The 15,880-nt window shown below is 41.3% G+C and overlaps 2 protein-coding genes across 5 annotated transcripts in view; both read left to right on the forward strand.

The window, feature by feature from the left end:
• VPS36 (vacuolar protein sorting 36 homolog) overlaps nucleotides 1-15,880 on the forward strand; it is a 320,991-nt gene that overhangs the window by 32,728 nt on the left and 272,383 nt on the right. The window lies entirely within an intron of this gene.
• The window catches only part of THSD1 (thrombospondin type 1 domain containing 1), a 28,153-nt gene continuing 14,168 nt past the window's right edge, over nucleotides 1,896-15,880 (forward strand). Inside the window, exons 1-3 of one of the 4 annotated variants that reach the window (XM_079136152.1) lie at nucleotides 1,898-2,061; nucleotides 4,885-5,038; nucleotides 9,505-10,470. In XM_079136152.1, coding sequence (XP_078992278.1) covers nucleotides 4,981-5,038; nucleotides 9,505-10,470 — 1,024 coding nt within the window. In that variant the 5' untranslated portion in view covers nucleotides 1,898-2,061; nucleotides 4,885-4,980. Of the gene's footprint in view, nucleotides 5,039-9,504; nucleotides 10,471-15,880 lie in introns of all 4 variants that reach the window. The other 3 variants (XM_079136153.1, XM_079136154.1, XM_079136151.1) reach the window with 3 other exon arrangements.

The raw sequence follows: 15,880 nt of genomic DNA on the forward strand, positions 1-15,880 counted from the left end.
CTTTACCCTTTCCCCACAAGGCTTCTCAACCAGATTTGTTATGGTTCAGACTGAGATCTGCTCTTTCTCAAGTTTTAAAACATGGGCCATATCTATGACGTGGGAAGCACTCCTAAAAAGTCGGGTTACACACATGTAAGATCTTGTTTTTACAAGCTCTTATTACAGTGTGAAAATGAATCATTCGTATTCTTCCGTGTGTCCTGATATGCAGTCATTGAGTCAGTTATGGCTTTCATCTCAGAAACATTACCCTTGGGAATAAAACATCTCTCCATTTGTATACACGGAGTTACTACGTCCAGATTTTACAGTCTGCACAGATCATTAGACTAGTGCTAACCCAGAAAGAATTCAGTGCATCCTGAGAGCCAGTTTAGTTCAGTAGGACGCCACCCACACACCAGTGTTCTTTTGAAAGTCTTTTCCCCTCTTCACTTTTATGTTGCCTTTATTTCAGAAAATAAATCTTAACTGTACTCTGTAATACAGTTTAGCAAGGAATTTTAAGACAAAAATTGATCAAGCACCTCAGTGAAACTTATTTAAAAAATGACCAAACATATCTGTAGAGGCACTTGCTTCTGGATTTAGGTCCTCTCACCCCTGAAGAGTGGCTTTTGGGGGAAGAGTGTGTCTTTTGAAAGATTAACATAGAGCAAGTTGCCCTATATATGTTCCATTTAATCATACCACAAAACTTCAATATAACTACTATGTGCCTTTTATGAAGAGAAGGGATTAAGTAATTTACCCAGGGTTACAGAGGCAGGATTTGTAAATTTAACCTAGACTTTGTTTAACTCCAAAGCCCTCTCTGAGTTGTCTTCAAATCTGAATGTGCCAGGGACTGTTTGTCATGTATTTGGAAAGAAATCCCAGCTTGAGTTGACAAATGGACATTATACTAGATAATTCTATTGGAGGTGAAATTGGATGATGACCACGAAGTTTCCTGTGAGATTTTGGTTGAATGGATTTAATTAGCATTAACTATTTGACAAGAGAAGTACTTAGAAAATTTGATACCCCTGATAGCATAAGTGAATAATTGTGCTGCCTTTTAAAAAACGATGAATTAAAGGATCTGCAAATAGTGTTTTAAAAATTGAGGTGATAGTTACAGTGAAATGAACATCTTAAGTCCCATGGGTTGTGATAAATGCATGGTGAATCCATGTAACACCCTAACCCGTAGAACATGTATCACCCCCACCCCAAAGGTTCCCTGGTGCTTCTTTGTAATTGCCAGTTCTCCAGGGGCTGTGCTCTAATTTCTATTACCATACAAAATTAATGTTTCAATAGTATGTTCTGCATAAAAGAAAACAAATGGTATACCGCAGTGCACACTATTAATAACTGCTGCTGACGTGGAACTCTATCCTCTTCAATTCTTTTAAAAAGACAACTTTAACTTTTTTTTTTTTTTTTTTTAATGCTTAGTTAATTTAATTAAAAGCCATGTCTGGCTCCAGGGAAAGAAAAGGCAAGATGCAATTTACCTGAACTGTTACTTTGAAATTCTTCAGGGACATTTGGAGAAAGCAAGTTTACAGCACACACGTTATGCCACTTCAGTGGCTTTTCTTGCGGTCTGACCCTGGTAAAGAAGATTGAATTTTAAGTGCCGGGAGACGGCTGGCTCACCCCTGAAGCTCTAGGTCCCGGCTGAGGGCTGTGCGCGCAGAGTGTGGGGGCTCCGCGTGTGAAGTGCAGAGTCCCCTCCCCGCAAGACCCTGCCGGGCGCGCACGTTTCCTGCGGGTTTCCTGTCCAGCCGCGGCGAACTGGGGGCGGGCAGGAAAGGATGCGCTGCCCAGAAGTGGCGGAGGCGGACCTCCCCAGGTCCGGAATGACCCCCGCCCTCCGGGTGCCCGCCTCCCCTTGTCCGGGGCGGGCCCGGGCGGGGCTGCGGGAGCGGAGCACCGCAGGGCGCCGGAGCGCAGTCCCGGGACGCGGGATGCTCCGCGCTCAGCCTCGCGGCCCTTGAGGCCTCGCTCCTTCCTCGCCACCTCGCCACCTCGTCCGGCCCGGGGCCGCTGAGTCGCCAGTCCCCAGAGGTAAGGAGAGCCTTGGGCAACTGTATGCCCGCACCACGGGAAAATACTCCACGACCCTGCCTCCTCCCGGCAGCCCGAAAGCGCAGGTGGACAGTGGGGTCCCCTGCGCTTACCGCTTCCGCCCCCAGGGAACAAACTTTCAAGAGGTGTTGGTTTTACATCTAGGAGTCCAACCTGAACCCGGCTCTCCCGGCGCCAGTGTTGCCGAGTGACCAAGACCCCCCATAGGCGGTATTGAATCCAAATGGTTGGGAATCTTTGAAAAAGATTCGGAGATTTTGTTGCAGAATATTTTCCAAAAAGAAATATTTTCTGGGATATAAACGACAAGAGATATAAGAATTTCAAGACGATTTTCATTAAAAGGGCTTTGTGCCGATCACTCCAGGATTGGAGTTCCTAGCATGAACTTGACCTTCTCCTTTTGGAAAGCTGAGTAAATGAGGCTTGCACAGGGCTTCCCAGGGAAACTGCATCCAGCCCTTGGAACCTGGGCACAGCAGCCTCGACTGGATGGATACATAAACAAAGTCTGCTCACACAAACGGCTTTGTATTTGGATTTCCTCCTAATAAATATTATTTTTAGATATGTACAAGAGCATGTGCATATTTATCAGAGGGACAAAATCACTTTATGAATTTTTTTTTTTTTTTCTTTTTGACAAACCATAGGTTTCATGGACATTAGAGAATTACTTTTCTTTTTTGGCAAGTGTGAGTGGGAATATAGAAGCATTTACTTAGCTGGTTTTAGCAAAAGCATGGGATCTAAGATTGGGTGATGCCACTGAGAATATTCACAACTTCTCACCCTCTCACCTCTCAGCTGATGCTTTTATAATTTTTCTACAAACGTTTATGTACTTGAATCTCTATACATATTTGGGATTTTTTTTTCCCATTTGCTTTTTGCCATGTGGGGATTCAACCCAAGGCCTCCAGCATGCTAGGCAAGCATTCTACCACTAAGCTAAATTCCCAACCCCCATACTAATATTTTTAAATGTGTTTTAAATGGACCAAACTTATTTTCTTGACGTGATTCTCAAGCCAATCATTGTTAAGTAGTCAGTAGTGAGATTGGGAATAACGTTGAAAGAAAATAACCAAGTAAGATAGACAAAAAAACAAAAGGGGTGGATTCTGATTGTGATTGGCATACATATTATGGTTTATAGGTAGGCCAGTTTATTTATATTTCCACTTCTGTTCAGTCTAAATATAGATTATCACACAGTTCTATGTTTTACTGGTCATTTTCATGAGAAGGGAAACAATCATAAAATTAGTTAAGATTAATGGTTTAAAAAAAATGCTACTATGGGAAGCAAACAATTTGGGAAAAGCCAGTTCAGCTTTTGGAAGCTTGGTTACTGATTATCAGTGACTTAAAGGAAGCATTTTAATTGCCCTAAGTGCCCATACTTGCCCCAGAGATTGGATGATGCTGTCTTCCAGGGCCTTACCTGCTGTCTTTGGCCAGGTTTCCCAATTCATTTTCAGGGTTAGGATTGGGTCAAATATGTAGCAAATTCCACCAAACCAGAATTTTCTTTTTTTGTGCAAGTTGAGAAAGGGAGGGATCCCTGACCTTCTGTATAGTTTACACGTCAGATGTCTACTTCCCTCACAGGAAGCTATTTCTTTTGTTCAACCAACTCTTACTGAAAGAAAGCTAAGAGATACACCAGTTTCCTTTCCATTGAATTTTGATTTATTTTAGTCTGTCTGCTTAATTCCATTAATTTCTGTTCTTATCTGCAGGGAGGTAACATGTATTTCAAATGTAATATAATTACTTTTTTAAAATACATTAACTAGGGACTGGGGGTGTAGCTCAGCAGTAGAGTGCTTGCCTATCATGTGCAAGGTCCTGGGTTCAACACCCAGTACCACAAAACAAAATAAGACCCAAAAAATGAAATAAAGAGAGACTGTGAACATTAAGAAATATGTATTTGGTTATGTTTAATAGAACATAGTTTGCTAGAATATAATATGAAAAAAACTGACCATGAACATCCTGCATCTTTTTCTATAATGTTCTAGTATTTGTTTCAGAGTAAGTTCCTCTTCCACAAATCAGTCAGAGCCACAGGCCAATAAGGTCTTCCCTGCCTTCTTAGGTGGTCTGGAAAGATTGCTGTATGAATCATCTATCTCCCAATGCATAGCAGCAACAAGAAATTTTGGAAGACTGACAAGAGATGATAATTGTTATTTATCTGTTTTCTCCTTTGACTACCCTAAACAAGGGAAGTTAGGGCCACATGGAGTTCATATTTAATGTACTACACTGGTTATCTTTCAAAGGTTTGATCTTTTGGATGTAGCTTCTAGGAATCAAGAAATGAAACAATTCAGATAACACACCAGTTATGCAAGGAAATCTTAATAGCCCATTTGTGGAATCCAGGTAGGGAATGTTTGAACCACATAGCACTGATAAATGAAAGTTTGGCAAAAACTTAGTAAATTAATCAGTGTGAAATGCCCAGCATATAAATCATGTGGAAATGTATTATGCAGATTGACTGTCAGCTTTGATAAAATTAAGCAAGTAACAAAATCTCTACTTTACAATGTGCTGTACAGATAAAAGATTTTCCTGTTTTGCAAAGATAATCTTGGTGTTAGACATACCTAAATGTTCTTGACAGGTGAGCTCAAAGGAATTTGTACAATTACAGGTCATTGATCCAGGGAAAATTATTGTTCTCCCTGTTTTCTTTAGTATCACCTAGGAAGTTCAATTTCTTATAATGGCTTTGTCATTTTATGGTTTTATGAATCATATTGAATGGAGTCATCACTTTTTGAGATTCTAATTTCAGGTGTTTTTGGAAAAAAAAAAATCACAATTTGGATGTGAGAAAGGACATGAGGAGACTAAAGACCTGGGATTTTGCTGATCAGAATGAAACCAATGTTGAAAGACTTTTCAAATCTATTGTTGGTGGTGCTCTGTGACTATGGTGAGTGTTTTAAGTGTACTTAGTGCTAAAAGTGTCAATGAACAAACATCAGTGTTAAGATTATAATTCATTGATGTTGATGAACTTCCATGGAAGAGGCAATAGGGTCAACAGTACAGAGCCTTTTAAATGGTGGCTTTGCAACCCTGGGTTCTCTGAAGGTGCTTTAGGAGTTCAGCATGATGGATTAAAATTTTACTTTAAACATATTTTTAACTCAAAAATTAAAAAAAACAAAACCACTTCCATTTTAGCAAATTGGAAACAAGCATGTTACCCTGAGTTCTCTTTGATTTCCAGAAGTTCAGTTTTTAAGTCGCTTAACACACACACACAATCACATACTAATGTTATGTATATTGGGTTCCACATGAGATTTCTCTTTACTTGGACTGGGTTTGTAGCTCAGTGGTGGAGCACTTACCTATAGTGCACACATGCTGCGTGCTATCCCCAACACTGGAAAGAGAGAGAAAGAGAGAGAAATATTTCACTGTACAACAGAGTTTTGCCTCTGGAGTTGGAACCAGTCTCAATTTCAGTCCTTTGCGGTTGTGTGCCTTTAGACAAGTTCCTTAGTCTCTTTCAACCTTAGCAATAACATTGACTTCGCAGGGTCAATATTTTAAAAAATCAAGTATGTGGAATACCTTGAATGTCTGAGCATATAATAGGTGTTTAAAGTTACTTCTCTTCATTGTTTGTTTCAACTCAAAACTGAGTTCATTTCTCAGAGGTCTTGTATAACTACTGAACCAAAAGAGTTAACAATGTGACACAATGTGCTCACTTTTGAAGATTTCTAAATATGTTTAGACCTCTAAGCACATGATGGTATAAGAGTAAAAACTCTTCAGATTTGATGAAAGAATTGTGATCCAAGAAACAGATAATCCTGGCTTGAGTAACATCAGTGGCAAAAACAGTTAAATGAACCAGAACATGTAGAGGTCATTTTAGCCAGATCTCCTTTCTCAGACTTTTTTTTTTTAAAAAGAAGTTTCTATAAGAAAGAAGTCACTTGATTTAAGGAAATGTGGCATTTGTTTCTTTTAAAGTATTTATCACTACTTTAAAACAGATTGTTCTACATGTAACAGCTTCCTACAAATAACTATTAAGTGTCCTTGGTTTCACAGTGATAAATAAAACAAACATCCAAATTCTCCATTTAAACAAAACACACAGTGATGTTTATTGTAAGGAGCAAAATATCTTACCAGAATATAAGAACAAAAGTTGAATGAGTGGCTGGGTGTGGTGACATAGGTCTTATAATCAGTTACTCAGGAGGCTGAGGCAGGAAGATCCAAGTTCGAGGCCAGCCTGGACAACTTGGTGAGATCCTGTCTGAAAACACAAAGAAACAAAGGAACGAACAAAAAAACGGACTGGGGATGGAGATCAGCTATAAAGTGCCCTGTATTCAATGAGCATAAAATAGAGAATAGAAGTTGAATGCTTAGGCCACTCAGGGAAAAGAAGATACTTTGAGAGATCTAGTTTTTCCCCCTTAATATGAATCAAAATACTATTACCAGTTGTTTTAGTTAGCTTTTTTGCTGCTGGGACTAAAAGGATCTGACCAGCACAATTAGAGGAGGAAAGGTTTATTTGAGGGCTCACGGTTTCAGAGGTTTTAGTCCATAGAAGGCTGGCTCCATTCTTTGGGGCTCCAGATGAGGCAGAACATTATGGCAAAAGAATGTGGCAGAGGGAAGTAGTTTGCATCACCAGGAAGCAGAGAGAAAGACTTCACTCTCCAGATTCAAAATATATACCCCCAAAACCACACCCCAATTCCAATCTCCACCAACCACACCCTACCACTTCAATTAATCCCATTAGGGATTAATTCACTGATTGGGTTAAGACCCTTACAACCCAATCATTTCTCCTCTGAACCTTCCTGCATTGTCTCACATGTGAGCTTTTGGAGGACACCTCACATCCAAACCATATACTGGGTTTTTTGTTGTTGTTTTTTGTTTTTGTTTTTGTTTTGTTTTGTTTTTTAGCAACATGCTTGTATAGAGCAGTTACTGTAAATACAGTAAAGAAATGAGGACAGGGGAAATGAAAGAGTTGAGAAATCTATACTAGAGTAAGCAGGATACGATACAGCTAAATTGTAGTTTTCTCAATGAGAATATCTTCTAGCCTGTGAGAATGGGAGTTCTGAGGTGCATCAGCAAATTCTCCCTTCAGTGCACACCTCTTGTCCGCCGCCCCTGGAACCCATCAATTGCTCCTTTGTTCTCCATTTCCAGCTGTGCACATGTGCCTCTTTCATTGACTGGCTTCCACCAAATCAGAATCCGATCAGCCCATTGACAGCCTTATTGTCCATTCATGGAAAACTCCCATTAGTTACCAAAGTGGACTACTTAATTTTTTCCCATATTTTTTACTGGTGCACTATAGTTGTAATAATGTTGGAATTTGTGTTTTATTTTTTATTTACTTTTTTAGTTGTCAATGAACCTTTATTTTATTTATTTATATGTGGTACTGAGAATGGAACCCAGTGCCTCACACATGCTAGGCAGGCGCTCTTTCCACTGAGCCACAACCCCAGCCCTGGGATTTGTTTTTATGTCTTTGTACATGTACACAATATAACAATATAATTTGGTCATTATCATTCCCTGGTATTCCCTCATTCCCACCCCTCCTCCCTCTCTCTGGTCCCTGTACTCTACTGATCTCCCTTTGATTTTCATGAGACCCCCACCTCCTGCTTTCTTTTCCTTTTTCCTCAATAACTTCCACCTGTGAGAGAAAATATGCAACCCTTGACCTTCTGAGTTGGCTTATTTGGCTTAACTTAACACTCTCAAGTTCCATCCATTTTCCTGCAAATGACATACTTTCATTCTGCTTCATGGCTGAATAAAACTCCACTGTGTGTGTGTGTGTGTGTGTGTGTGTGTGTGTGTGTGTGTGTATCATATTTTCTTTATTCATCCACTGATGGACACCTAGACTGGTTCCGTAGTTTGTCTCTAATTTCGAAATGCACCCCACAACCATCTTGCTCTTTTGATTTCAAATTAATGTGACTTTGCTGTCAGTCTTAACTCCTTCCCTGGGCTGTGGTACATGCCGGAGTGTCTTTGCCTACTAGTTACAAAAGTTACCCGCATATAAACTGCACCAGAATCAGTCACCTTTTTCAACTTGAGCTGTCTCTAGACATAAGAGAATATCCCTCAACTTCTGTTTTGCCTAAATGGAAAACAACAAAACAAACCCCAACTTTATCCTAGAATGATTTTCATGTAAGTGATAATCAAGCATTCAAGTCTGTCCAAGGTTTATGTATATTATTTCACCTGTCTCCAATAAGAAATAGGTGCAGTGAGTGAATTAAAAAAAAAAATTCTTTGTGCTAATTCTAAGAATCATTGATTAAATATATGTAAGGGTATTGTAAAGACTATAAGCCCAAACAGAAAACACATGAGCCCCTTTGGACATATATAATATGTACACAGTATACATGAATGAGGTACACATACTAAGAATAATAAATTGATAATTATACAGTTCTTTTTCAAACCAAAAGGGCACTGAATCATTTGTTACCCAGTCATGGTCCAACTGATTGTCTCATTGCCAAATTCTGCCTCCTTTGATATGTGTTTGGATAGGGTTCAAAATAGAAACAAGGATTCTTGTGTGTCTGTGTTCTTTGTCCTGTTCACTCCAACTGCTCTGCTGGGTCTCTTTTAAAAAGATATGATTGATCCTAACTGTATGATACTTGGGAGACTAGTAGTCATCTGTCCTATGTAGGCCAATACCAACCGCTATAATGTCATTAAAAGTGCCAAGGACAAGCCTAGTTATTTCAGAAATATTCATTCTATCCCTTGGGCGACTCATGCATAATAAAGTGTCAACATGTCTTATCCATCTAAAAATTTCTACCTCAGATAAACCAAGAACACTGGTTCCTCTCCCAAGGAACCAGTATCTTGAATATTAGACAATTTCAACTTTGAAGTAAATTTAGGGTCTTAAATTTTAAATAATCTAGAGATTGTGTCTACTAAATCAAGCTCTCACTAACTCCACTGTCTCTTCATTTCCCCCAAATACCTAAAAACCAGAACCTGATTAAAATGAGAAATGTGAGGTATTGAATTTTTAACCTGAGAATTGTCAACTGTTATTCTAGTTTCATAGAGTTCCCTGCAGATATATGATGACAGTTGTGAGTTCAGAATACTCATCACTAATTCATTATTTTAAATATTATGAAAGATGGTGAGAAAACAGGGCCACTTAGAATGGAATGAGCTTAATGCCCAGCGCCCAGGAGCTGTATGTCATTTTATGTGTTACTTCATCATTGGCTGAGTTCCAGTTTCTCTAGTGTTTAAAATGCTGTTTTCATCAGTGTCACTGATAGAGCTGCTTAGATGCACCTTTTTAAACAATTCCCAACCATTTTATTTCAGTCCTTGGAGAAGCTGAGTATCTCTTCTTGGGAAATCCAGGCCATGTAGCTCTAAGCAACAGCACCGTGTCAGTGGATTTCCAGTATGTAGATGGAGCCAACGGGACGCTGAGGAATGTGTCTGTCCTGCTGTTGGAGGCCAACACCAACCAGACTCTTACCACCAAGTACCTCCTGACCAACCAGTCACAGGGAACACTGGAGTTTGAGTGCTTCTACTTCAAGGAGGCTGGTGACTACTGGTTCATGATGACTCCGGAAGGGGCAGACAACAGTAGTGCAGTCCCCTGGTGGGAGAAAAGTGCCTTCCTGAAAGTGGAATGGCCTGTCTTTCACATTGACTTGAATAGGACATCCCAGGCAGCAGAAGGCACCTTCCAGGTGGGCCTTTTTACCAGTCAGCCACTGTGCCTGTTTCCTGTGGACAAACCGGATATGTTGGTGGACGTCATCTTCACCAACAGTCTTCCTGAGGCTAGAACAGGTCCAGGACAGCCACTGGAGATAAGAACCAGCAAAAGGGCAGAACTCACTCAAGGTCAGTGGGTTGAGTTTGGTTGTGCACCTGTGGGGCCGGAGGCCTATGTCACTGTGGTGCTGAAGCTGCGTGGCCAAGACTCAGTTATCACTTCTACAGGACCCATTGACCTGGCTCAGAAATTCGGATACAAATTGGTGATGGTGCCAGAACTCATGTGTGAGTCTGGAGTGGAAGTGATGGTCCTGCCCCCGCCATGTGTCTTTGTCCAAGGAGTGGTGGCTGTCTTCAAGGAGGCTCCCAGACGCCCCGGGGAGAGGACCGTTCAGCTGGCTGAAAACAGCTTGCCCCTGGGAGAGAGGAGAACAGTGTTTAACTGCACTTTGTTTGACATGGGCAAGAATAAATATTGCTTTAACTTTGGCGTTTCAAGGAGAAGCCATTTTTCTGCAAAGGAAAAGGAATGCATGCTAATTCAGAGAAATATAGGTTGGTATTGAGATTTTTAAACATCTAAAAATCAGATCAGTATCTTTATGTAATCAAAATCATTATTTAGAATTTAGGTGAACTTTGGGTAAACTGTACCATCACTTTAAGGGTTCATTCCTCAACCAATTGGCATTATCATTCTTATCTGAAAAATCAGTACACTTATCCCCTAGCATTCATGGGAGACGGGTCCCAGGACTTCTGCAGATCCAAAAAGGCATAGTGTTTGCACATACTTTATACATATCCTCCTATACACTTAAAATCCTCTCTAGGTTACTTACAATACCTTTTGCTATGCAATAAGTTGTTATACTTAATCGTTTAGGGAATAATGAAAAGAAAAAAGTCTGTACATATTTCAGTACAGACACGGTTTTTTTCTCTGAATATTCTCCATCCATGATTAGTTGAATCTTCAGATGTGGAACCTGCAGGACAATTGTACTGGTAGGAAACAGACCCACTCTACCTCTTAAGGTTTCAGTTTCTCCATCAGTAAAATGGGGATAATAAAGGTACTGCCTCAGAGACTTGTAGGAATTTAACCAAATAAATGTAATATTCTTAGCAAAGTGCCTCAAATATAGGAACTACTCAGTAAATGTCAGCTGTACTTTAAAATTCATATTATTACATCATGGCAGAGATGATTGGAATTCCAAGCTAAATTCCAAATTGTCTTTTTTTTTTTTTTTTGATGATTTGCTTAGTGTTTTTTTTTTTTTTTTTTTTAGTTTGTTCTAGTCATTCATGACAGTAGAATGCATTTTGACATATTGTACACAAATGGAGCATGACTTCTCATTCCTCTGGCTGTACATGGTGCAGAGTCACACCAGTAGTGTAATCATACATGTATATAGGGTAATAATGTCTGTCTCATTTCACCATCCTTTTCCCTCCTCTTTGCCCAATCTGAAGTTCCTCCATTTTTCCCTACCTGCTCCCTCCATTATGGATTACCATACACTTATCAGAGAAAACACTTGACCTTTGCGTCTTTGGGTTTGGCTTATTTTGCTTAGCATGATATTCTCCAACTTCACCCATTTACCTGCAAATACCATAATTTCATTCTTCTTTAAGGCTGAGTAATACTCCATTGTGTGTTGTGTGTGTGTGTGTGTGTGTCACATTTTCTTTAGCCATTTATCTGTTGAAGGGCACCTAGGTTAGTTCCATAGCTTAGCTATTGTGAATTGAGCTTCTGTAAACACTGATGTAACTGCATCACTCACTCTAGTATGCAGATTTTAAGTCCTTTGGGTATAATTTGAGGAGTGAAATAGCTGGTTCAAATGATGGTTCCATTCCAATGTTTCTGAGGCATCTCCATACTGCTTTCCAGAGAGATTGCACCAATTTGCAGTCCCACCAGCAATGTATGAGTGTACTTTTTTCCCTACATCCTCACCAACATTATTACTTGTATTCTTGATAATTGCCATTCTGACTGGAGTGAGATGAAATCTTGGAGTAGTTTTGATTTTCATTTCTCTAATTGCTAGAGATTTTTTCATGTATTTGTTGAAGAATTGTATTTCTTCTGTGAAGTATCTGTTCAGTTCCTTAGCCCATTTATTGATTGGGTTTTTTTTTTTTTTTTTTGGAGTTAAGTTTTTCGAGTTCTTTATATATCCTGGAGATTAGTGCTATAGCTGAGGTGTGTGTGGTAAAGGTTTTCTCCCATTCTGTAGGCTCTCTCTTCACGTTATTGATTATTTCCTTTGCTGAGAAGAAGCTTTTTAGTTTGAATCCATCCCATTTATCAATTCTTGATTTTACTTCTTGCACTTTAGGAGAATTGTAAAGGAAGTTAGGTTCTAAGCCAATATGATGAAGATTTGGGCTACTTTTTTCTTCTAGTAGGCTCAGGGTCTCTTTCTAATGCCTAGGCTCTTGATCCACTTTGAGTTGAGTTTTGTGCAGGGTGAGAGATAGAAGTTTAATTTCATTTTGTTACATGTGGATTTCCAGTTTTCTCAGCATCATTTATTTAAGAAGCTATCTTTTCTCCAGTGAATGTTTTTGGCACCTTTGTCTAGTATGAGATGACCATATTTATGTGAGTTTGTCTCTGTGTCTTCTATTCTGTACCATTGCTCTATGTGTCTATTTTGGTCCAATACCATGCCATTGTTGTTACTATAGCTCTGTAGTATAATTTAAGACCTGGTATTGTGATACCTCCTACTTCACTCTTCTTGCTAAGGATTGCTTTGACTGTTCTTGTTTCTGCTAGCTGAGCATGTTTTTTTCCTCATTTATTTATTATAGGAATGAATCCTCTTTAGTGAGAAATTAAAAGAAGATTTCTGAACACATCTTCAGGTCCTATATTCTCTATGGGATGCCCTGCTGAATCACTGGGAAGTGGGTTACCACTCCCAGTACTGCTTTTCTGTCACGGTGGTGGTGGCGCTGGAGGTGCTGGAGATTGAACCTGAGCCTGGTGCATAGTGGAAATGTGCTACCACTGAGCCCCCCATCCTCCCCACAGTGCTTCTCTATGCATTTTTTCCCTTTTCCTGGGTGCAAGCCTGGTCTTAACAAGTGGCATAATTTGGGCATAATTTGGTTCACCTCACTTCTTGCCTCTATTTTCACCCAATGAACCCAGGGCCCCCTGACCGCCCAAGCTTCTGATTGTCTTTAACCTCAAGTGTTTCTTATTTGAGATGTAGCCACTTCCTGTCCTTAGAAGTCCCTCCCCTTGAACTCTCTGCCCTTCCACTGGCCATTTGATTGCTTAGACTCACCTGACTATCCCACTTAGATTCTGTGGCCCATTCCTTTATCCTTTTTCTACCAATTTTCTGAACTCCTTTGCTCTGTTGTCCTTTTGATGCATCTGCCAGGTCCCACCCCCAGTCTGCATGGATCCAGCCATCTGCGTGGCTGCCCCCTACATCAAGCTGCTGAGGCTGCACAACAAGTTCACACGCAGGCGGACTGGTGCCCCTCTGGGTGGCTCATCCCTTCACCCTCAGCTGGGCCTCTGAGCTCTCCAGCAGGTCACCCTGGCTGGCTCATGCTCCATTCTGTTCTGCACCTCCTGCACTTTCTTCAGACCTCAACCCTGGCCCTGTGGTTAACTCTCAGAGTTGGCTTCGCTGCCTAACCACACAGGGCAGCTGGAGACCACTAGATGGGATCTTTGCCCTCCCATAAAATGATCTGTAAGCTTTCGGGCTTCAGATCCAGCCTCTCCCTTCCTTTCCTGTCACCATGGAAAAAGTGTCCTTCCTCCTATGTCAGGTCAAGCCACCCCTCCTCTGTGGAGCTCAGCTCTTTCACTCATTCCAGGAACCTCTGTCATCATCATCCCCCTCTCAGCTCTTGCCCCTTCTTATAAAGGCTCATTCTCATCAGCTTTGAAACATACTTAATTTTCTTACCTAACAGCAAAACAAAAACTGTCCCTAACTCAACCCCCCGTTCTCCAGGTATTGGACTCTCTCTCTTCTTCCTTTTATAACCCAGTTTATTGGGAAAAAAAAATTGCCTACACTTTGGGGTTCATCTCCTGGCCTCATAATCACACCTCAGCCTACTGAAAACTGACTTCTGCCCTGACTCCACCCCTGAAAATACTGTCACTAAAGCAGCCAGTGAATGAGTTTCAGGTTCCCAAATACAGGTGTACTTTTCGGCCTGTGTATCTTCATTACCCTCGAGACTGGGACACCACACCTGCCCTGTTTACCTCCCACCAACCTGGCTGCTCCTGCACAGTCTCCTTGGCCTGCCGCTTCTACCAGCTTGTCTCATCCCTTAAGGGTTAGTCATCTCTTATCACCCTTCATATACTTGCTAGGAGATTGCTGTCCTAATGCTGGTAAGTCCACATGGGCATCTCTTCCTAACCCTTCACCTGCTAAATAGTGGACATCCCTCAGCTGTCTCCCAGGTACCTCAAAAGTATCATATCTGGAATTGGACTCATTATCTAACCCCTAACTAAACCTGATCCTCAATATAATATTTTATTTTTGTGCATGTGGTGTTGGGGATTAAACCCAGGGCCTCTAGCTTGATAGGCAAATGCTATGCCCTCCAGCTATACCTCCAACCCAAAGCTGCTGCTTAGTGTAGGACTCCACCATTGACCTCATTGTTCAAACCAGAAGCCCAAGACTCTTCTTCTCCTTTACCTCCTATAAATAACAAAATCCTATGGCTTTTGCCACCGGGGTGTCTGATTCTCGCCACTTCTTTCCAGTTGCATGACACCGCTTGGTTGGACTCTTACAACAGATTCCTGCTTGGTTATTGACCATCCACTTCACTCTCTCGCTGCAGCCAGAAGGATCATTTAAAATTCAGGCCCACTGAGGCTGTTCACCTGCTTAGAACCTTTCAGTCACTGTCCTTGGCATGAGAATGGAATCCACAAGACCTTTCACCATAAGGCTGCCCCTGTTCCCTCCATAGTCACCGTGTCTTGGCTGGATCCTGGGATGCCCTCTTACTCCAGCCTTCCCTGGATAAACATTAACCTGTCCTCCAAGTCTCCATTCAGATTACTCTTCCTCCACCCCGGGCTGGTGAACTTCCTTGCCCTAAGCTGCTGCAGCAGCCTTCAATTCCTCTTTCATGGCACTTATCGCTCCTGTCATGCTTATTTAATGTCCCCCCCCCCCCCCCCCCCCCCCCCCGCTGCATGTCTCCCCACCACCACCTCTCACCTCTGCAGATTAGGGAAGCTCATTTGGTGGCAAAACTTGACTTGTGTGGTCCTAGAACTGTCTATGGTCTTTATTTGTCCCCCTTTGCCTGGCACCTTAATAGGTCCTCAATACCTATTTATTAAAATGGAAATTGAACTCAGGTCTGGCCCATCTCAACTAGGTATTAAAAGAACAGGTGAAACTGATTTGATCATCCAAGATATTCTTGACTTTTCAAAAGAAGATTTGTGGTCAGGGGAGAAAATCTGAATGTAATTGAAACCAACCAAGAGAAGTCAAGAAGTTTGGGCCATTGAATTAAAAACATTTGGGGCAGGAGGGCCATCTTCTTGCTTCTCCAGAAGCTGTGGGACTTTCCTCAGATGCTTCCATTCAGGGTCTACTGAGGGGTTTCAACAGCAGCAGCAGGGGGAAGGCACTGGAGAGGTCAGGGCAAGGAGTGGTGCTCTGTGTGCCCAGGCTGAGGGTGGTCAGCGGCTCCTTGCAGGGTTGCTCCATGCAGCAGGAGATACACCCAACCAAATAGCAGTAACTAGAGGAGCTAAATACAAATTTTCTGTGTGGCAGACTGACAGTGACTGACTGCTTGATGTAGAAGTGAAATTAATGCTGGAACCTCAGTGCCTTTCTGTGTTTTTAGTATGGTTGAGCCTCTATGAAATTTTCAGCATCCCTAATCTGAAAATCTGAAATCCCAAGTGCTCCAAAATCCC

Source organism: Sciurus vulgaris (assembly GCF_902686455.1).
Source record: "Sciurus vulgaris genome assembly, chromosome: 4".
Lineage (NCBI taxonomy): Eukaryota > Metazoa > Chordata > Mammalia > Rodentia > Sciuridae > Sciurus > Sciurus vulgaris.